We start from the raw sequence: 22,391 nt of genomic DNA, 5'->3' as shown, positions 1-22,391 counted from the left end.
GTTCATTCCTGCCTGGTGCAAAAATAAAACAGGAAAGGTGGCTCATCCATGGCTTACAAAAGAAATTAGGGATAGTATTAGATCCAAAGAGGAGACATATAAAATTGCCAGAAAAAGCGGCAAGCCTGAGGGTCGGGAGCAGTTTAGAATTCAGCAAAGGAGGTCAAAGAGATTGATTAAGAGGGGAAAAATAGAGTATGAGAGTAAACTAGCAAGGAACATAAAAACTGACTGTAAAAGCTTCTATAAATATGTCAAGAGAAAACGATTAGTGAAGACAAATGTAGGTCCCTTACAGTCAGAAATGGGGGAAATTATAATGGGGAACAAAGAAATGGCAGAACAATTAAACACATATTTTGGTTCTGTCTTCGCAAAGGAGGACACAGAAAACCTCCCAGAAATGTTAGGGAACCAAGGGTCTAGTGAGAGGGAGGAACTGAAGGAAATCAGTATTCGTAAAAAAATAGTGCTAGGGAAATTAATGGGGCTAAAGGCTGACAAATCCCCAGGGCCCGATAATCTATATCCCAGAGTACTAAAGGAAGTGGGCCCCAGCTGTTCACAATATATATCAATGATTTGGATGAGGGAACTGAATGTAACATTTCCAAGTTTGCAGATGACACATGGGGTGGAATGTGAGCTGTGAGGAGGATGCAAAGAGGCTCCAATGTGATTTAGACAAGTTGGGTGAGTGGGCAAGAACATGGCAGATGCAATATAACATGGATACATGTGAGGTTATCCACTTTGGTTGTAAAAACAGAAAGACAGATTATTATCTGAATGGTGATAGATTGGGAAAAGCAGAGGTGCAACGAGACCTGAGTGTCCTTGTACACCAGTCGCTGAAAGCGAGCATTCAGGTGCAGCAAGCAGTTAGGAAGGCGAATGGTATATTGGCCTTCATTGCAAGAGGACTTGAGTACAGGAACAGGGATGTCTTACTGCAGTTGTACAAGGCCTTGGCGAGACCACATCTGGAGTATTGTATGCAGTTTTGGTCTCCTTATCTGAGCAAGGATATCCTTGCCATGGAGTGAGTGCAACGAAGGTTTACCAGACTGATTCCTGGGATGGCAGGACTGATTTATGAGGGGAGATTGGGTCGACTAGGCCTATATTCACTAGAGTTTAGAAGAATGAGAGGTGATATCATCGAAACATATAAAATTCTACCAGGACTAGACAGACTAAAGGGATCAAGAGATATGGGGAAAAGTGGGAACAGGGTACTGAGTTAGATGATCAGCCATGATCATTTTGAATGGTGGAGCAGGCCCGAAGGGCCGAATAGCCTACTCTTGCTCCTATTTTCTATGTTTCTATGACTAGATACAGGGAGGACGTTCCCGATGGCTGAGGAGTCCAGAACCAGGGGTCACAGTCTCAGGATACGGGGTATGCCATTTAGAACCGAGATGAAGAGAAATTTCTTCACTCAGAGGGTGGTGAACCTGTGGAATTCTCTACCACAGAAGGCAGTGGAGGCCAAGTCATTAAATATATTCAAGAAGGAGATAGATATATTTCTTAATACTAAAGGGATCAAGGGATATGGGGAAAAAGCGGGAACAGGGTACTGAGTTAGATGATCAGCCAAGATCATTTTGAATGGTGGAGCAGGCCCGAAGGGCCGAATGGCCTACTCTTGCTCCTATTTTCTATGATTCTATGATGTGTACTGATGCTGGGTGAAAACACAATCACCCAATTGTGAATCCCCTATAAGCATAAGAACATAAGAAATAGGAGCAGGCGTAGGCCACACAGCCCCTCGAGCCTGCTCAACCATTCAATAAGATCATGGCTGATCTTTTACCTCAACTCCACTTTCCCACCCTATCCTCATATCCCTTGATTCCCTTAGTGTCCAAATATCAGCTTCTCCAGTCTCTCCACATAACTGAAATCCCTCATTCCTGGTATCATTCTAGTAAATCGCCTCTGCGCCCTCTCCTAGGCGTTAGCATCCTTCCTAAAGTGCGGTGTCCAGAATTGAACACAATACTCCAGCTGAGGCCTAACCAGTGATTTATAAATTTTTAGTATAACTTCCTTGCTTTTGTACTCTATGCCTCTATTTATAAAGCCAAGGACCCCTTATGCAATTTTAGCAGCCTTATCGACTTGTCCTGCCACTTTGAAAGATTTATGTGTATGAACCCCCTGGTCTCTCTGTTCCTGCAGCCCCTTTAAAATTGTACCACTTAATTTATATTGCCTTTCCTCATTCGTCCTTCCAAAATGCATCACTTCACACTCTTTATCTAAGAACTGTCCCTGAAGATAAACGTTGCGGACTGATGCTGCTTCTGTTTTCTCATAATGGAGGGTGGTGGCCTTTCCACTACACACTGTTCATTATCTCAGAACCAGGATAGCCTTGTAGTTTGAGTACCCAAAGCTGCACTTTTATTGCAATACATTGAAATTCTCAAGAGGTCCTCTTGCATCTGCCTCCTTTTAATTCAGGGCCCAGTGTTTGGGAGCCGTGTCCTGGCATTTATGCTCATTTATCCGGTTTCTGAAGACGACAACAGATTTGCAGACCCGGCTTTACCTTGGGGTCTACAGGAGTAATTTTACTGCAGTCTGGGCACAGAGTCTCATACACCAGGAGTACAAATCAGCTACATACTCCCGGGCACGAACCTGAATTCATGGTACGCATCTCCAACTGCCAAGGCTCCCTGCTGGGAGCACAATTTTGTAGAATTATACCTTTTAAGTCTGTCTATGGAAACCCAGATTCAACACCGTAAACACTAGAAGCTGAGCTCCCAGAATCTGATTTAAAAGACCGCTGTCAAAATTTCTTTAGAAGTCTTTTAAAAGTACAATAAAGGTCCACTTCTCGATTAATAAGAAACAGAGGAGGTGACTATTCCCTACGTGGATGTACCAGAACTACTGCGGGTTTTACCCAAGTCATATTTTCTCTTTGGCAGCAGTGTGGACACTGGGTGGCGCAAAGATCCTTCAAGAAGTCATTCCATCCTTTGGTTGCCATTGAGCTTGTTGACCACAAGAGATATAAATATAAATAAAGCACCTGTTAACATGTGATAGACAAAATTAATATCACCTTCCACCATCTCCTTCTCCTACCCAATAGAGAATTACTCCGTGAATTCCTTATGCCCCATAACACACTGTTGAGTGAGGAATTTTTCATGTATCTGCAAACCTTTTTCCAGTCAGCTTTCACAGTGCTGACAAAGTATTTCACAGGGAGGCAGAGACCTGTGTGAAACTATTAAAAAATAAAAGTGGCATATCTCCCCTGCCTGTGTAGTTCTGCTATTGATTGAGATTTTGTCGGCATGAACGGAATTCAAATCGCACAGAGCCAAGTGATTCTGAACAAAAGAACAAACTTGCATTTATGTGGCGCCTTTCATGACCTCAGTACGTTCCAAAGTGCTCCACAGCCAACAAGGCACTTACGAAGTGTAGCCACTGTTGTAATGCAGGGAAATGTGGCAGCAAGGTCACACAAACTGGTCCAGTGTAAGGTCACGGAAGGGATGGTTATAGGGGACATATATTTTTTTTCTAGTTTCAGACAAAATTATCTTCTAAAGACTGAAAAATAAATACCTCCTACCAACACCAGACAGGGTATGTTACATAGGAACATAGGAATGTACAGGTTCACAAAGGCCACTGCAGTGCATCTGGATATTCCCAGTGATTCCCAGTGTTGCTGAATATTGTGATTGGCAAGAGTGACTCAGGTTTAAGCATGTGGAATAGTGTCTAAAAATGACAGATGTAAAAAACAGATTGCATTCTAAAGTAAAATTAGGGATCATCACTTTTAACGAATGACATTTCTCCCGGACTGGTTTGGCTCTGCTCAGCTCGCATAAGGTTTCCGGAATTCTGATAAAGTGTTCAGTTCCCAAGCTGCTGCAATTTTTGCCGGATTTTTCTTTTCTTTATGCACTGAGTTTTGTTTCTCTGCCAACAGTGTTATTGTCAAACATCTGATTCCAATCCCTTCTACCTCCTGTAACGCAGATAACTAATACACAAAATTGGAAGTTACTCAAGTGAGCAGATGGCTTGCTTCACAATCACATCACTGCCCAGCTCTCGGGATAGCACAATTTGACTTGTTAATTGGAAGTGGGCAATTTAAAATGTAAAAGAATGCTCCAAACTCCCCAACTGAAACCAGAAACTGAAATATTCAGAATGGTATGAATGAGCAGAAGGGGCATCAGGAGAATTGGCGTTGGTGTCCTTGAAGTGACTGTGTCAACTGAATGTTCGACAACAGGACCACAGCAGTTGTGCAATTTACCGGCTGAAAAACTTTTACAATTGGGTTTTTGCAAAGCACTTGAGAATTCAGCATAGGCTGTGTTCCGCACAGTTATTCCCCTCCCACTCATTGCTACGGTGCAAAATGTATGCTGTGGTTGAAATCCAGGAATATTAACTGAGATCTGAATATCCTACAAACAAGAAGCATGTGCAAAGAAGAATGGCTTTGAAATTGTGGAAAAGCATAAAAACCAAGCCATAGATGCTTTGAGAATTGAGCTATAGCAGTCCTGATGCCATATTGTACTACTACTATTACTAAATTCCCATCCCTCAGCTCAGCAGCATCGACGGGGCTGAATGAATTCACTCCACTGTTGTCATTTCTGAACTAGCCTAGCTGCTTCAGTCATCACAGTATCATATTACGCGTCAGTTTAATTCAGTTCATGTGAGCCTCCTCCTCCTTGATAGTATTGGACACTACAGGATGATTATAATAGTTGATTATAATTTACATGGGAGGTAAATGTTCCTGGATCACCTGGGGTCAGTATACACTGCCCCTTCTCATAGTTAAATCCTACAAGAAGTTTTAAGTCTAGATTTTCTATGGGTTCAATATCCCTGTCGGCAGGGAACATTACAAGCCATAATTTGCAGGTTCAGTGTGATTTGCATAACTTGTAGGGTCAGCGTGATTAGAATAATTTGCCTGGAAGTATTCCTTCACTCACAGCCTTCACATGGGAGTGTTCCGTCACTCACAGCCTTACCTGCAATCACCCTATATAATCTCTCCGGAAACAGGTCTAACAAGGTTAGGTCTGGCCATGCTGGCCAAGCAGACGCAGGACGTCCCGTCTAGCTGGACCGTACCCCACCATCTGTCCCAGGTGGAGAAGTTCTTGAAGAGGAACCCCTTCGATCACAAGACCATCAGACGATGGTCAACACGGAATGTTCTGGGGGTCTACATGGAAAGGAGAGGGTGAATCCGATCAGGCAGTCCCCTGACCAGATGGTCAAAGCCATTTGGCAGAACATCTCATCACCGGAACTGACCAACAGGCACCAGGATGTAACTTGGACTGTGGTGAAAAGGGCCCTCTCAGTGCAATCTTTCCTACATGCACGGAATCTCAGCGTCACCGCAAGCTGCCCTCGAGGCTGCAGTGGGGACGAGACCGTCGTCCACCTCCTGATGGACTGCCCCTTTGCACAAAAGGTGTGGAGAGAGATACATTGGTATCTGTCCCAGTTCATCCCCAATAATTCGGTAACTGTGCTCCATCGGACACACACTGAGACAGGTATCAACTGCTGCTGGAAGACCATCAACTCGGTGAAGGAGGCCCTTTGATCCGCCCGAAATCTGCTGGTCTACGCAAAGGCTGTATGGGGAAAGGCCACCATGCAATGCCATCCCAGCTTGTATTATACAGCATGTATTAGAAGATATATACAGTGTCTTGAATTGTAACAATAGGATCATATTGTGTACAATCTGTATTGTATGGATTTGAACTGTATTGCTTGGAATTATGTTTTTTACATTGAACTGTGTGTATCTTTAAATTTAATGAAATAAAGTATATTTTGAAATTAAAAAAAACATGTCTAACATATAATTTTCAAATAAATAGACTTTATGATTGGTTCAGTTTGTAAATGACTGACTGTTCCTTCTTGAATTTGAGAGGTCAGGTATTCAAAATCCAGGAAGTCCTTGTACCTCTTTTCTGGGTTAGATAGAAAGAGCTGTTCTGCTCTTGGATACCTTCATGAGGAGAACAACCTTAAAGTCTTAGAAAATCAATTAAGAGACAATTTGTGAAGAACTGACAGTTTGAATGACCTGAAAGACAGGAGAAACATTTTGTATATTTAACAGCTATTTATAAATGATTAATTTAGTTCTTAGAGTTGCAATCTTTTATTAGTTAGTCTACTACTCAAGGTGATAAAAGATATTTTACTGTAAGTATGTAACTATATTGCAGTGTATGGGGTGAGCCCTAAATGTAGCACCTCTGCATGGTAGACAACCCCTCCATGAAGGGTGGTTTTACTAACAGTTGGTCCTGGCGACTCACCCAGTTCGCACTAGTGGCTCCAAGTGCCACACGCTGGGACCTTGCCTCAGTAGGCAATGCTAAATCTAATGAGAGTAGCCAATGGTCGAACGCTTGGCGAATTCCAGACCTCTGAAACTGAATTTGACCCCATCATCTCTGCTGAACAAATGGACGGGAATTTAGTAGCAATAGGAGTATGCAACTATGTTACATCACTGTTAGATTAATCATTTGTTCATTGTTCATTTAATAAACCTGTTCCAAATCTTGAGCTTTAAATGAGGTCTCGTGATCTCTACTACTTTTGACGGTTGAAGTGTGATCTAATGGAAGCATTCGATAACATAAGAGTGACCTGAAATCAATTGTCAAACTGGGTTTTCTCTTCATTTACCTGCATGTGTTACCAAAAGCTTACCTAGATCTTAAGGCATGGATAGACACTCTCAAATATATTAGGCATTGAACATAGGAACATAGGAACAGGAGTAGGCTTTTCAGCCCATTGAGCCTGTTCCGCCATTCAATGAGATCATGGCTGATCTGTATCCTAACTCCATCCGCCCGCTTTGGCTCCATATCCCTTAATATACTTGGCTAGCAAAAATCTATCGATCTCAGATTTAAAATTATTAATTGAGCTAGCATCTATTGCCTTTTGTGGGAGAGAGTTCCACACTTCTACCACCCTTTGTAATCTAACCCTTGGAGCCCTGGTAACATTCTGGTGAATCTGCGCTGCACTCCTTCCAAGGCCAACGTATCCTTTCTAAGGTGCATGCCCAGAACTGCACACAGTATTCCAGATGTGGTCTAACCAGGGCTTGCATAGCTGTAGCAAAACTTCCTCCCCTTTATATTCTAGCCCTCGACTTAGAAAGGCCAACATTCCATTAGCCTCTTTGACTATTTTTTGTCCCTGACTACTACATTTTAGTGATTTGTGTACATGGACCCCTAAATATCTTTGGACCTCCACTGTTCCTAGCTTTTCACCATTTAAAAAATACCCAGATAAATCCTTTTTGGTCCAAAATGGATGACCTCATGCTTACCTGCATTGAAATCCATTTTCCACAGTTTTGGCCACTCACTTAATTCATCAATGTCTCTTTGTAATTTTACGCACCCGTCTACACTACTTACTATGCCACCAATCAATCTGTCATATATGGCTTTCTATTGTGTTACCTAAGTCATTAGTAAATATTGTGAATAATTGAGGCCCCAGCACATATCCTTGTGGGGCACTACTAGTCACTTCTTTCCAATTCAAGTGCATACCCATTATCCCTAATGGATAATAATTCTACCGTCTAACCAATCTCCTAACCAGGTCAATAATTTGACTTCAATTCCATGAGCTTTAATTTTAGCTCATAGTCTCTTATTGGCACTTTATCGAATGCCTTCTGGAAGTACGTATAAACTACATCCATAGAGATTCCCCTATCTACTACTTTAGTTACTTCCTCAAAAAATTCAATTAGGTTTGTCAGACATGACCTACCCTTTACGAATCCATGATGGCTCTCTCTAATCAGCTCCAATTTCTCAATGTGCTCAGTCACACTGTCTTTAATTATAGATTCCAATATCTTCCCCAAAACAGATGTTAGACTAACAGGTCTATAATTTCCTGGTTTCTCACTCTCATCTTTCTTAAATAATGGAGTAATATTTGCAATTTTCCAATTTAAAGAGACAACTCTTGAATTGAGAGAGCTTTGGAAGATTATGGCTAAAGCATCTGCAATTGAGGAAGATATGGGAGTCGAAATAATGTAAGGTAACAAGATTTTAAAATAAAATCATTCAGGGCTGCAAGCAGACCTTTGGGTTTTATTGTATCTCATAGTATCCAAAAGGTAATTCTTTGCGTTCTTTTTAAAGGAGAACACAGCTCATGACAGTCGGGGAAGATTGATGACAGGTGGTGAATCCCCAAACCTGAGATCTCTTATCCAACCTGGTGACAAATCTGGGAGAGAGAAGCCATTGAAGGTGTTGGGGATAGAGAAGTTGGAGGGTCTGAGCCACCCGAGGTTCATCAGGACATTCTGCTTCTCCTTCTGCTTCATTAATCGTCAGCGAATCATATCATCAAACCCTCAATTCACTCCTCGAACTGACAGCAACGTGTGAGTTTCACCCCTCAAGAAACCATTCTAATCTCTTTCTTTTTTCCCCTCTAGCCGTGCTGCAGCAAAAAGACACAGGCCCCTCAGGACCCATCACCGCCAGAACTTCGCAGCACACGCCCTCACTCACTCTGTCTCTCCCAAGCACCAGCCCAGAGGCATTCATCCCATGGGAGTTAGATAGAGAGGGAGAAGGGAGACGTTGTTGGTCAGAGAGAAGGAGATTTCGCCTTTCAGCTGAAGAGCCTGGGGATTTGTAGCTCATTAGTCCTGCATTTAAATGCTGGCAAAGGATCAAACGTTGGTGCAGGCATCGGTGGCCTTATTGAATAATGTACTGCAGACTGCACCTTGAGTGGAGTAGCCAGCGAGGATAGTATAATGGCCAGGGGCAGAGCAGGAAATCGTGTGTGGACCCAAGGAAATGGACCCCAGCAAGATAATTGAGGAGTGGGGGGGGGGGGTTTCGGGACAATCACAGCCGAGGAGGGGAAGGGGGGAAAGCACGGGACAAAGGACGCCTGAGATTGCCTTGTTGGGCCACGAGGGGCAATCCTGCTCTTCCGGGCGCAAAAGGAATCTGACAAAAATTAAAAGAATTAGAACTTATCTGGGCCTCTTCTGGCTTGATTCTGCTCGCTGGTGGCTCCAAGACTGTGTGGGCCTTGGTTGGCCTGCAGTTAAAATTGCGTGCGCATTGCAATTATGTCATTGGACTGCAACTTTGCCTCTGTAATTAGATCCCTGCTTGTCTGGGGCGGGCAGCAGTCCCGAAGCCAAAACATTGCCAGTTAAAATGGCGTGTAATGTGAATGGTTCGTGACCGATTTTATCCCCCTGCCCAACCTGCTCCTGCCTGGCAGGCTGGGTTAAAATCGCACCTCCTATGTCAATATATCTAAAGCAGAATCGCTCATTAATGAGCTGATCCCTAACATCTCTGGCTGCAAGGCGTTGATGTGGCCCTTCTTCTGCTATTACCTCTTCTTCCCCCGGCCCTCCTCTCTAATGAGGACTCCTTCTACTGCTCCTCTGCCTCCTCCAAATGCAGGCTTCTCTGTAATGTGAGGTTATGCAGAATGCAGTACACCACTACGATGTGGGAGACTCAATCTGGGACATATTGTAGGGAGCGACCCCCTCTGACCAGTTGAGACCCTGAACCTCTGCTTCAGCATTCCTTTGCTGTGTTCTATGATTATCCTGTTTGTCCCCGGCTTTGATTATATCAGTGCTGCTCGGGCATGGTGAGGTGGTGCAGGGGTATCATTAACTGCATCCGTAGGAGGCATTCCTTGTTCCCCAGCAGCCATCCTGTCATGTTCCTCAAAGGGTCGCATATTGGGGGGATGGTAGACTCTCTCAGGATAAATGCTTCATGGCAGCTCCCAGACCTGCGCAATGGTGTTCCTGTGATTGGCCACTAGCTGCACTTGATGAAGTGATATCCTTTTCTATTGACAAACGTTGCTGGCTCCTGTTTTGGTGCCCCGATGGTAACATATTTGTAATCAATGATGCCCTGCACATGATGGACACCAGCCAATGCTGAAAAGCTCAGAGTTCTCTCCTGTTGACTGCTGAGGTCAATAGAGAAGGTGACGTACTGACAAATAGGGCGTTAGTGACCTCCTTAATGCAGCTATGTATTGAAGACTGGGAGATGCGGCTGATGTCCCCTGTAGCAGCCCGGAAGGATCTAGTGGCGAAAAAATACAGAGCTGTGGTGACTTGGAGGGCCGCTGGCAAAGCATGGCCCCCTGGTAAAGCGGGCAACAGGTCTAGTCCAGGAGGCTGCAGAGGTCTGCAACAGCCTGCCTGGAGAAGCACTGCCTCCTCCTGCACTGTTCCTCAAAAAAGATCCAAGAAGGTGACACTTGGTCTGTAGACTCTGTGTGTTGGGTATGGCCTCCTGCAAACAGGCCCCCTCACCTGCTGTCTTTTATGAGGCCCAGCTGCTGCTGGTGGTGGTTGCTGAGGCTGCTGCTGCTTCTCCTCCTCCAAGACTTGCTCCATCCAGAATAAAGTAGCAATAATTGCAACCATAATAAGGACAAAAAGCTTACGAAGAGTGGTAAAGCAAAACAAACGTGTGAAAGTAGTGGTCTGGAAGCTGGAAATTCTCCTGGCAAACCCGATAGCAAGAAGATCATCTGATCCAGTGAGCTGCGGCTGAGAGTCACTTTTTATGCAGCTTCAGCAACTCTCACGCACCATTGCCACCAGCTTTTACTTGCGGGTCCGCGACTGGGTGCGGCTTTTGTGATTTTCAGTTAAAATCGCATTGGGGTCCAATGACATCATTGAAGTGTGACTTTACTTGTTAATGAGGCCCCCACCTGCCTGGGGTAGACGCCTGTCTTGAATCTAAAACATCATCAGTTAAAATGGCGGCGGGGTGGAATGGGAATAGTTCAGGAACGGTGCAGTAAGTACCCAGGCGTGATTTTAACCCCCCCGCCCCTGCACGCATTGTTCCCGCCAGGTGGGCTAAGTTAAAATATGATGAGAAAACCATACACAACAATTAGGTAAGAACAAAAGAACATGCATTTATATAGTACCTTTCATAATGTCAGGATGTCCCAAAGCGCTTTACAGCCAATAAACTATTTTTTGATGTGTAATCACTGTTGTAAAAAAGGAAAAGGGGCAGCCAATTTGCACACAGCAAACTCCCACAACCAGCAAAGAAATAAATTGCCAGATCATCTTTTTTTAGCTGTTGATTGAGGGATAAATATTGGTTCGGACACTGGGAAGAACGCCCAAGCTCTTCTTCAAAATAGTGCTGTGGAATCTTTTACGGCCACCTGAGAGAGCAGTCAGGTCCTCGGTTTAATGTCTCAACCGAAAGACAGGACTTCCAACAGTGCAGTACTCCCTCAATACTACACTGACATGTTAGCCTAGATTATGTGCTCAAGTCTCTGGAGTAAGGCTTAAACCCACAACCTTCTGACTCAGAGGCGAGGGTGCTGCCACTGATCCAAGGCTGATTTAAGCCATGTTGGAGAGTTATACCCACTAAAGGGATGTCACTGTAATTTTATTGATTTTGTAGCAGCGTACTGTTTTAAGCTCTGCACGGCTACTTTTACCAAATCTACAGTGTTGAATTTATCCAAAGCCATTCTCCGAAAATCAATTCAAATAAAGTAAGACTTCCACACCCTGACCCTGACAGGCTTCAACGTGCTTGGTAGCATTCGACACATTTCTCATCTTTCTGGAATCTCACTGAGGAGTGTGTGTTTTTGTGGGGAGGGGTGATGTTATGTGGCTCTTTAATCTCCCTATTGACCAGTTTCTCCCCAATCCCCAGCTGTAATTCTAATATGCTAGCACATAGGTGTTTGATTTAAAATCTGTTGTACGTATTAATATATCGGTGCTAAATTGCCACATCTGCACTGTGGTGAACAGTATTGCACTCAACATCAGAGTACAGGACTGTGAACAGGACTAATGAAAGTATCCCAGACTGACAAACTGGATAAATATTAATGACACCATTGAGAGTGTGTTATTTGCTTGAGTATCCTTGTTGCACTCCAATATACTGTCAGTGGTTTTCCCTTTTAATTAGGTTTGTAACTACAATCTAGTAATAACACAGGGAAATTAAAACTGATCATTTATTATCTACTAAGTTAGCCTATGTTGGTATGTCACATGTGGCTCCTAGTGCCTGGCTAACCAGCCCAGGCATTACAATCTTATTGGCGCTTAGTCCTTGTTTGTTGGTTGTTTGCCTGAATTTGAAATGGCACCAATACTATTTATATAAAGAATATACATGTCTTCATTTTCTTTCACATTTCCTTCCCGATCAAATCCTTTCTTGTTGCATAAATGCGAGGCTAATATTATTTTAATAACCTTGCACCACTCTAAGATAATTATGTGGCTATCTAAAGGATTCCATTATTTTAATGGCATCTCTGGGCAGTCACTGGAAAACTAGTTTGACAAATTCAGATATATGATAGCAGCTGATCTAAGGCCAGATGCTCTGACGAGTGTCACAGAACATCTCAGCATGCAAAAACCAGACACTGGCCACAAATGTGCAAGCTGACCCCGTGATCCCGATATTTACGGGGAGAAGGGGAGGGAGCGGGAGTTCGTGTCAGCGTCCGGAAAACCCGGAAATACCGGGAAGGCGGAGGTCCTGCCGAATTTAACAACAGGACCTCATTAGAACTTTTTAACTCTGTTTTCCGCCTGGCAGCCGGCCAGATTGTGAGGCTGGCTGGCTGCCAGGAGGGAAAGTCTACGGTACAAGGCAGCAGCTGGGGACCACTGGGGACGGCTCGGGACCGTCCCCAGCGATTGGGAAGATCGAGGGTTGGTGGGGTGGGGCTTGGTGCACAGACGAAGGAGGGAGGTGTTAATTGTATCCATGTGATTCATATGTATTAGTGTTAATTGTATTCAAGTGGCACATAACAATTGGGAACTCTCTTGTACCCATATATAGGAGAGCTGATCTAGGGTGTGGTGTGGGTGTAATGTGGATCTCTGTGAATAAAGGCTTGGAAGCAACTGAAGACTAGGCTCTAGTATTCTATCCTTCACTGCCTGGCTATCCAGTTTGTAACAGGAGGGTGGGAGGGATCGCTGGGGGAGGGAGAAGAGATAGAAATCGCCCAGGGGACAGACAGAGATCATGGGGAGAAGAGATAGAGATCGTGACGGGGGGAGAGATAGAGATCGCGGGGGAGAGATCATGGTAGGATCAGTCAATTGCGGGGGCGGTGGTGTCGACAGATCGTAGAAGAGGGTCGGCAGATCACGGGGGGAGGGGGTCGGCCAATCATGGGGAGGGAGAGATTGCGACAGAAGATTTGTTTGAGGGACTGGGGGGAAGAACTCCTGCTCATCCTGGCCCACAAGCAGAGCTGGAAAAGCACTTACTTGCTGGATGTGGCAGCTACCACCTCCCTTCAGTTGCTGGGTTTCCCGAGCCCTGGGAAACCCTGCCCTCAGCCATTAATTTCAATTGGCTACCAAAATCTGAGGAATGTAGCCTCATTTAAATATTAAAATCACTGACCCGCCTCTCCAGAGCGAGTTACTCGGATGCCCCCAAACCCGCCAGTTGGTGTCGGGTTACACACTTTAAACAATTTAATCCCACCCCCCTCCGACCCTCTCCCGCCCGTCATGGAAATTCCCCCTCATGTCTTTGTATGATATCACCAAGGAGCAGCATGTTGATGAGAAAGAGGAGGAGGCCAAGGCTAAATCCTTGGGGGACTCCAGAGGTAACGAGGGCAGAAAGGGCAGCCATTCCTGGAGATGCTCTGGTTACAATTGAATAGGTAAGAGTGCAACCAAGTGAAAGCTGTCCCAATGAGCTAATAACCACCCATGAAACTCACAGTGATGCCGTGCAATTCCTTGTGCAAATATTTGGAGAGTCACTTGCCTGTGACTGTGGATGCAAATGTTGCTCATGGTTTCACACTCATGCAGTGATAACAGATTGATAGATACAGCGTGTTGCCCAATTTGACTGATTTTGGACAAACAGTCATGTGACAGTCATATTCAAAATGACAGAATTTGAACAAGACATTTCTTACTGAAAGCTTGATTTGCACTTGCATGAATTCAGAAACAAACCATGTAGACAAATTCCCTTCCCTGTAAAATCGTAATCTACTAACCTGTGTCCCGACTGAAAAGGTGGGGTGGGTTTGGCTAGGCTGGTGCTGGTCGGGTGTGCCCGTTTCCGAGTGTGTAGAGCTTCCTCTTGCCTCTGAAACCAAAACAGAAGCTCCATTAAGTATCCAACAGGGACCGGTATTTTGCATTTATGACGCACACACACGCACACCCACAAAATTAAGCTGAAAGTGTCACATTCAGCTAGTTCATGATGATTTGAATTGCTACTCAGCTGCTGCATAAATCCATTCAGCCGATGAAACACCTAAACAAAGCAGCACAAACAAGTAATGCTTACAACACCCATCTTATTGAGGAAGATGCACTAAACTGACATGTCAAAATGGAAGCTGAAGCATTCGCTGGAAGTGATGCAGTGAGCCAGTCCAGGGGTAGCAGTGGGCTGAACGTGAAACATTGCAGCTTCACCAATTCAGTTGGTAAATTTGTTAAACAGTCTTGTGCTGAAGCAAGAATAATTAGCAAGCTGAGACACACACACATACACACACACACCCCACACACACCCCCGTAGGGTACCTGGATATGTGCCAAACCAGGTGTTTTATAGGAACACAGGAACAGGAGTAGGCCACTCAGCCCCTCGAGCCCGCTCCGCCATTTGATAAGATCATGGCTGATCTGTGATCTAACTCCATATACCTGCCTTTGGCCCATATCCCTTAATACCTTTGGTTGCCAAAAAGCTATCTATCTCACATTTAAATTTAGCAATTGAGCTAGCATTTGCGGAAGAGAGTTCCAAACTTCTACCACCCTTTGTGTGTAGAAATATTTTCTAATCTCACTCCTGAAAGGTCTGGCTCTAATTTTTAGACTGTGCCCCCTACTCCTAAAATCCACAACCAGCGGAAATAGTTTCTCTCTATCCACCCTATCTGTTCCCCTTAATATCTTATAAACTTCGATCAGATCCCCCCTTAACCTTCTAAATTCGAGAGAATACAACCTCAATTTGTGTAATCTCTCTTCGTAACTTAACCCTTGAAGTCCGGGTATCATTCTAGTAAACCTACGCTGCACTCCTTCCAAGGCCAATATGTCCTTATGAAGATGCGGTGCCCAGAACTGCTCACAGTACTCCAGGTGCGGTCTAACCAGGGTTTTGTATAGCTGCAGCATAACTTCTGCCCCCTTTTACTCTAGTCCTCCTCGATATAAAGGCCTGCATTATTGATTATTTTCTGCACCTGTTCATGACACTTCAAAGATCTATGTACCTGAACCCCCAAGTCCCTTTGGACATCCACTGTTTTTAACTTCTTACCATTTAGAAAGTACCCTGTTCTATACTTTTTTGGTCCAAAGTGGATGACCTCACATTTGTCAACATTGAATTTCATTTGCCACAGTTTTGCCCATTCACCTAATCTATCAATATCCCTTTGTAATTTTATGTTTTCATCTACACTGCTTACAATGCCACCAATCTTTGTGTCATCGGCAAACTTAGATATGAGACTTTCTATGCCTTCATCTAAGTCGTTAATAAATATTGTGAATAATTGAGGCCCCAAGACAGATCCCTGCGGGACTCCACTAGTCACATCCTGCCAATGTGAGTACCTTCCCATTATCCCGACTCTCTGTCGCCTTTCGTTCAGCCAACTTCCTAACCAAGTCCATACTTTTCCCTCGATTCCATGGGCTTCCATCTTAGCTAACAGTCTCTTATGTGGGACTTTATCAAATGCATTCTGGAAGTCCATATAATAACATCCATTGACATTTCCCTGTCCACTACTTTAGTCACCTCTTCAAAAAATTTAATCAGGTTTGTCAGGCACGACCTACCTTTCACAAATCCATGCTGGCTCTCCCTGATTAACTGAAAATTCTCGAGGTGTTCAGTCACCCTATCCTTAATTATGGACTCCAGTATTTTCCCCATATTAGATGTTAGGCTAACTGGTCTATAATTCCCCGGTTTCCCTCTCTCTCCTTTCTTAAAAAGCGGAGTACCATATGCAATTTTCCAATCTAGAGGGACGGTTCCTGAATCGAGAGAACTTTGAAAGATTTTAGTTAGAGCATCTGCAATGTGCTCACCTACTTCCTTTAAAACCCTGGGATGGAAATCATCTGGTCCTGGGGATTTGTCACTCTTTAGTGCTATTATTTTCTTCATTACTGTTGTTTTACTTATGTAAATTTCATTGAGTCCCTGTCCCCGATTCAATATTAGTTTTCTTGGGATTTCCGGCATGCTATCCTCTTTTTCTACTGTAAATACTGACGCAAAGTAATTATTCAACCTGTCCGCCATTTCCCCATTGTCAATTACAATATCCCCACTTTCAGTTTTTAAGGAGCCAACACTGCTCCTGACCACACTCTTTTTCTTAATATAACTATAAAAGTTCTTCGTATTGGTTTTGATATCCCTTGCAAGTTTCTTTTCATACTGTCTTTTTGTAGCTCTTACTATCTGTTTTGTGACCCTTTGTTGATCTTTGTATCTTTCCCACTCGCCAGGATCTGTGCCATTTTTTGCCTTTTTGTATGTCCTTTCCCTACGTCTTATACTGTCCCTTACCTCTTTAGTTGTCCATGGCTGGTTTTTTTGGAAAGTAGAGTTCTTGCCCCTCAGGGGTATAAACCAGTTCTGTATCACGTTAAATGTTTCTTTAAACATTTCCCACTGATCATCAGTCGTTTTACCCACCCATTAACAGACTTGCCCAGTTTACTGTGGACAGTCTCTGTCTCATCCCATTGAAGTCGGCCTTACCCAAGTCTAGAATCTTAGCAGCTGAATCACTTTTTTCCCTTTCAAACACTACATTGAACTCGATCATGTTATGATCGCTATTGGATAGATGTTCACGCACAGTTAAGCTGTTAACTAAATCTGGTTCTTTACTCATTACTAATTCTAATATGGCTTGCCCCCTTGTTGCCTCTAGGACATACTGCTGTAGAAAACTATCCCAGACACACTCAAGAAATTCACTCGCTTTCTGACAGTTGCTAGTTTGCTTTTCCCAATCTATGTGAAGGTTAAAGTCGCCCATTAAGACTACTATGCCTTTGTTACACGCTTGTCTCAGCTCTGTATTTATACAATCCAGCACTTCAGAGCTGCTGCCAGGGGTCCTATACACAACTCCCACTATAGTCTTAGATCCTTTCCTATTTCTCAATTCAACCCATAAGGTCTCTGTTGGCTGCTTACCTCTCGTTATATCCTCCTTTATCATTGAAGTGATTTCATCTCTAATCACTAAGCCTACTCCTTCCCCTCTTCCATTTTCCCTATCTCTCCTGTAGACCTTATAACTTGGTATATTTAGTTCCGATTCCTGACCATCCTGCAGCCATGTCTCAGTTATAGATATCATGTCATACCCTCCAATTTGAATTTGTGCCTGTAGTTCATTTAATTTATTTCTTATACTCCGTGTGCTTGTATATAGAACTCTTAGTTGGGCCACACACCCTAGTCTGACCTTCAGCTTTGATGCTGGGTTAATCGCTTTACACCTTCTAGTTTTCACTTTATCTGTAGTGCCTAAAGTATACTTTCTTTCTGCTGCTTTACGCTTTTCCCTTTCACTTGTTCTTGAACAACTATTCGTACCATTTGTATTGTAAATTTCCCCTGGGTCCTCCCCTCTCTTGCTGCTTTCAACTTTACTCTCTTCTGACTCCGCTCAGGTTCCCATCCCCTGCCACTCTCGTTTAAACCCTCCCCAATAGCAGTAGCAAACCTCGCTGCGAGGATATTAGTCCCAGATCTGTTGAGCTGCAACCCATCCGGCTTGTACAGGTCCCACCTTCTCCAGAATCGGTCCCAATTCCTCAGGAATCTAAATCCCTCCCTCCTGCACCAACACTCCAGCCACGCATTCATGTAGTCTATTCTCCTATTCCTATACTCACAAGCATGTGGCACTGGGAGTAATCCTGAGGTTACTACGCTTGAGGTCCTGCTTTTTAACTGATTTCCTAACTCCTTATATTCTGCTTACAAGACCTTATCCCTCTTTTTACCTCTGTCATTGGTACCGATATGTACCACGACCTCTGGCTGTTCACCTTCCCCCTTCAGAATGTCCTGCAGCCGCTCAGTGACATCCATGACCCTGGTACCAGGGAGACAACATAGCATCCTGGAATCACGTTTGCGGCCGCAGAAACGTCTGTCTGCTTCCCTAACTGTGGAATCCCCTATCACTATTGCTCTCTCGACCTTTCTCCTCCCCCCCTGTACAGCTGAGCCACCTATGGTGCTCTGTCTTGGCTCTGGCTGCACTCCCCAGGGGAACCCTCTCCCCCACTAGTACCCAGAACTGAATACTGGTTAGAGAGTGAGATGCCCTCAGGGGACTCCTGCACTACCTGCCTGGTCCTCCTTGTCCATCTGACGGTCATCCAGTCCCTCTCTGCCTGCACTCTCTTAATCTGCGGGGTGACCACCTCCTGAAACGTGCTATCCACGAAACTCTCAGCCTCGCGGATGCACTGCAGTGACACCAGCTGCTGCTTAAGGTCCGAAACCCGGGTTTTGTATCTCAGATTTAAACATTTTTTGAATATCACAGTAATAAAGTAAATATTTGCTTTGGCAAAATGCATCAATTGAACGTAGCACTTAACATGGCAATACCTTCAATCTTATATTAAACAAATATTTTGTTTCAGTCTTTACGGTAGAGGACACTAAGAATATCCCAACACTGGACAAACAGGGGGTTCTAGGGGGGGAGGAGCTAAATACGATTAAAATCACTAAGGAATTGGTACTCAGTAAAATAATGGGACTCAAGGCGGATAAATCCCCTGGACCTGATGGCTTACATCCTAGGGTCTTGAGGGAAGTGGCAGTAGGGATTGTGGATGCTTTGGTAATAATTTTCCAAAATTCTCTGGACTCGGCAAAGGTCCCGGCAGATTGGAAAACTGCTAATGTAACACCCTTATTTAAAAAGGGTAGTAGGCAGAAGGCTGGAAATTATAGACCAGTTAGCCTAACATCTGTGGTGGGTAAAATTTTGGAGTCTATTATTAAGGAGACAGTAGCGGAACATTTGGATAAACATAATTTAATAGGACAAAGTCAGCATGGCTTTATGAAGGGGAAGTCATGTCTGACAAATTTGCTTGAGTTCTTTGAGGACATAACGTACAGGGTGAATAAAGGGGAACCAGTGGACGTAGTGTATTTAGACTTCCAGAAGGCATTCGACAAGGTGCCACATAAAAGATTATTGCTCAAGATAAAGAATCACTGGATTGGGGGTAATATTCTGGCATGGGTGGAGGATTGGTTATCTAACAGGAAGCAGAGAGTTGGAATAAATGTTGGCTTTTATTGCTGGGGGGATAGAATATAATAACAGGGAGGTATTGCTGCAGTTATATAAGGTTTTGGTGAGATCGCACCTGGAATACTGCATACAGTTTTGGTCTCCATACTTAAGAAAAGACATACTTGCTCTCGAGGCAGTACAAAGAAGGTTCACTCGGCTAATCCCGGGGATGAGGGGGTGGACATATGAGGAGAGGTTGAGTAGATTGGGACTCTACTCATTGGAGTTCAGAAGAATGAGAGGCGATCTTATTGAAACATATAAGATTGTGAAGGGGCTTGATCGGGTGGATGCGGTAAGGATGTTCCCAAGGATGGGTGAAACTAGAACTAGGGGACATAATCTTAGAATAAGGGGCTGCTCTTTCAAAACTGAGATGAGGAGAAACTTCTTCACTCAGAGGGTAGTAGGTCTGTGTAATTTGCTGCCCCAGGAAGCTGTGGAAGCTACATCATTAAATAAATTTAAAACAGAAATAGACAGTTTCCTAGAAGTAAAAGGAATTAGGGGTTACGGGGAGCGGGCAGGAAATTGGACATGAAGCTGAGTTCGGATCGGTCAAGGCTCTGTGGGTGGCGGAGCGGGCCCAGGGGCTGAGTGGCCGGGTCCTGCTCCTACTTCTTGTGTTCTTTAGATTTGAGGTTAGGATCAGATCAGCCATGATCTTATTGAATGGCGGAGCAGGCTCGAGGGGCCGATTGGCCTACTCCTGCTCCTATTTCTTATGTTCTTATGTGTTACATTAGGACCCTTTTTACAATTAAATGAAGTTGAGTTTCGATTGTGCACCAGTTCTCCCACCCTTGAAATTCTTTCTATTATTTTGCTCCATCTCAGGTGCCTATGGTTGGTTGGTCAGTCTGTCTTTTTCTCTCTCTCTCATATATTAATGTTTCATATCTGATACACGTCCATGGGGCAATAAATTTATGTGGAATTCGTCCATACAAAGCATGTCAAAACATACAAAATGACGAATCGCAAAATACTATCGACTATAGACCACCACCTGTCTGTAAAAAAAAAATTTTAAATACAACTGATGAACAACAAGCAACCAATCAATTGCCTGAAAAAAATGAGTGAGTGGGCATGCTGGTTCCCCATTTATGCCACTACATATGATGAAAAGTAATATTTATATTAAAAATAATAAGATTTTTTTTAAAAATCACTAAATTCACCCATGCAACATTACAAATCTTGGCAACACCTTATTCCCGACAACCTTCCCCCCTTCAAGGGCCTTAAATTTGTCTTTTCCTCTATTCCTGGAGCTTTGGGCCTTCAGCTTAGCCTTGGGCTAAACTGAACTCAATTGTTGCAAAATTGTTACAAACATTTGGAATATGAAACATACTTTTAGTAAACAATTGGTAAATTACTCAAGGTCAGATGATCAACTTAAATGTTATCTTATTTGTATAAGTGTATAAGATGTTATGGAGTTGGGAGAGACTTCAGAAACTTGCTCAACAGAGTCATCTAGTGGCCAGATCCCAAGCTATATCATGACATATTGATGAGAAATAAATTGTACAATTTTAAAGGTGTAGGAACAGAGAGACCAAATCTTTGGAGGTGGCAGGACAAGTTGATAAGACTGTTAAAAAAGAATATAGAATCCTGGGCTCTATACATAGAGGCATAGAGTACAATAGCAAGGAAGTTATGCTAAACCTTTATAATTCATTGGGTAGGCCTCAGCTGGAGTATTATGTCTAATTCTGGGCATAACACTTTATGAAGAATTTCAAGGCCTTGGAGAGGGTGCAGAGGAGATTTACTGGAATTATACCTGGGCTGTATTATGTGAAGAGGCTAGAGAAGCTGGGATTGTTCTCCTAAGAGCAGAGAAGGTTAAGGGGAGATTTAATAGAGGTGTTCAAAATTATGAGAGGTTTTGAGACAGTAGATAGGGAGAAAATGTGTCCATTGGCAGGAGGAGCAGTAACCAGAGAACACAGATTTAAGATGATTGTCGAAAGAATCCGAGGGGAAGTGAGGGGAAATTTTTTTACACAGTGGGTTATGATCTGGAATTCACTGTCTGAAAGGGTGGTGGAAGTAGATTCAATAGTAACTTTAAAAAGGGAATTGGATATATAAACAAATGGACAGTAAGTATCTGCACCCTCATATTATATGCAGTGATTTATGTAAGTAATTGTGGTATTTATTTATCTACCCACACTGGGTAAGCAAAACATGACATTTATTTTTCAGAAGTCAAACACAAATATGCTTATTCCACTGTCTCTCACGAGATCTCTTACAAACCTCTTTGCAAGTTTTTCTTTTATTCATTCATGGGATGTGGGCATGGCCAGCATTTATTGCCCATCCCTATTTGCCCTTGAGAAGGTGGTGGTGAGCCGCCTTCTTGAACCGCTGCAGTCCGTGTGGTGAAGGTACTCCCACAGTGCTGTTAGGTCGGGAGTTCCAGGATTTTGACCCAACGACAATGAGGGAACGGCGATATATTTCCAAGTCAGGATGGTGTGTGACTTGGAAGGGAACATGCAGGTGGTGGTGTTCCCATGTGCCTGCTGCTCTTGTCCTTCTAGGTGGTAGAGGACGCGGGTTTGGGAGGTGCTGTCGAAGAAGCCTTGGCGAGTTGCTGCAGGGCAGCTTGTAGATGGTGCACACTGCAGCCAAGGTGGTGGAGGGAGTGAATGTTTAAGGTGGTGGATGGGGTGCCAATCAACCGGGCTGCTTTGTCCCGGATGGCGTCGAGTGTCTTGAGTGTTGTTGGAGCTGCACTCATCCAGGCAAGTGGAGAATAGTCCATCACACTCCTGACTTGTGCCTTGTAGAAGTGGAAAGGCTTTGGGGAGTCAGGAGGTGAGTCACTCGCCACAGAATAACGAGCCTCTGACCTGCTC

At 43.8% G+C, this 22,391-nt stretch overlaps 1 protein-coding gene across 1 annotated transcript in view; it reads right to left on the bottom strand.

The window, feature by feature from the left end:
* pou6f2 (POU class 6 homeobox 2) overlaps nucleotides 1-22,391 on the bottom strand; it is a 542,822-nt gene that overhangs the window by 334,066 nt on the left and 186,365 nt on the right. Inside the window, exon 4 of the mRNA XM_067980970.1 lies at nucleotides 14,173-14,264. Coding sequence (XP_067837071.1) covers nucleotides 14,173-14,264 — 92 coding nt within the window. The remainder of the gene's footprint in view (nucleotides 1-14,172; nucleotides 14,265-22,391) is intronic.

The sequence above is a fragment of the Heptranchias perlo genome, chromosome 3 (assembly GCF_035084215.1).
Source record: "Heptranchias perlo isolate sHepPer1 chromosome 3, sHepPer1.hap1, whole genome shotgun sequence".
Classification (NCBI taxonomy): Eukaryota; Metazoa; Chordata; class Chondrichthyes; order Hexanchiformes; family Hexanchidae; genus Heptranchias; species Heptranchias perlo.
Note: the sequence above shows the minus strand (reverse complement) of the source record. Positions and strands in the feature narration are given on the sequence as shown.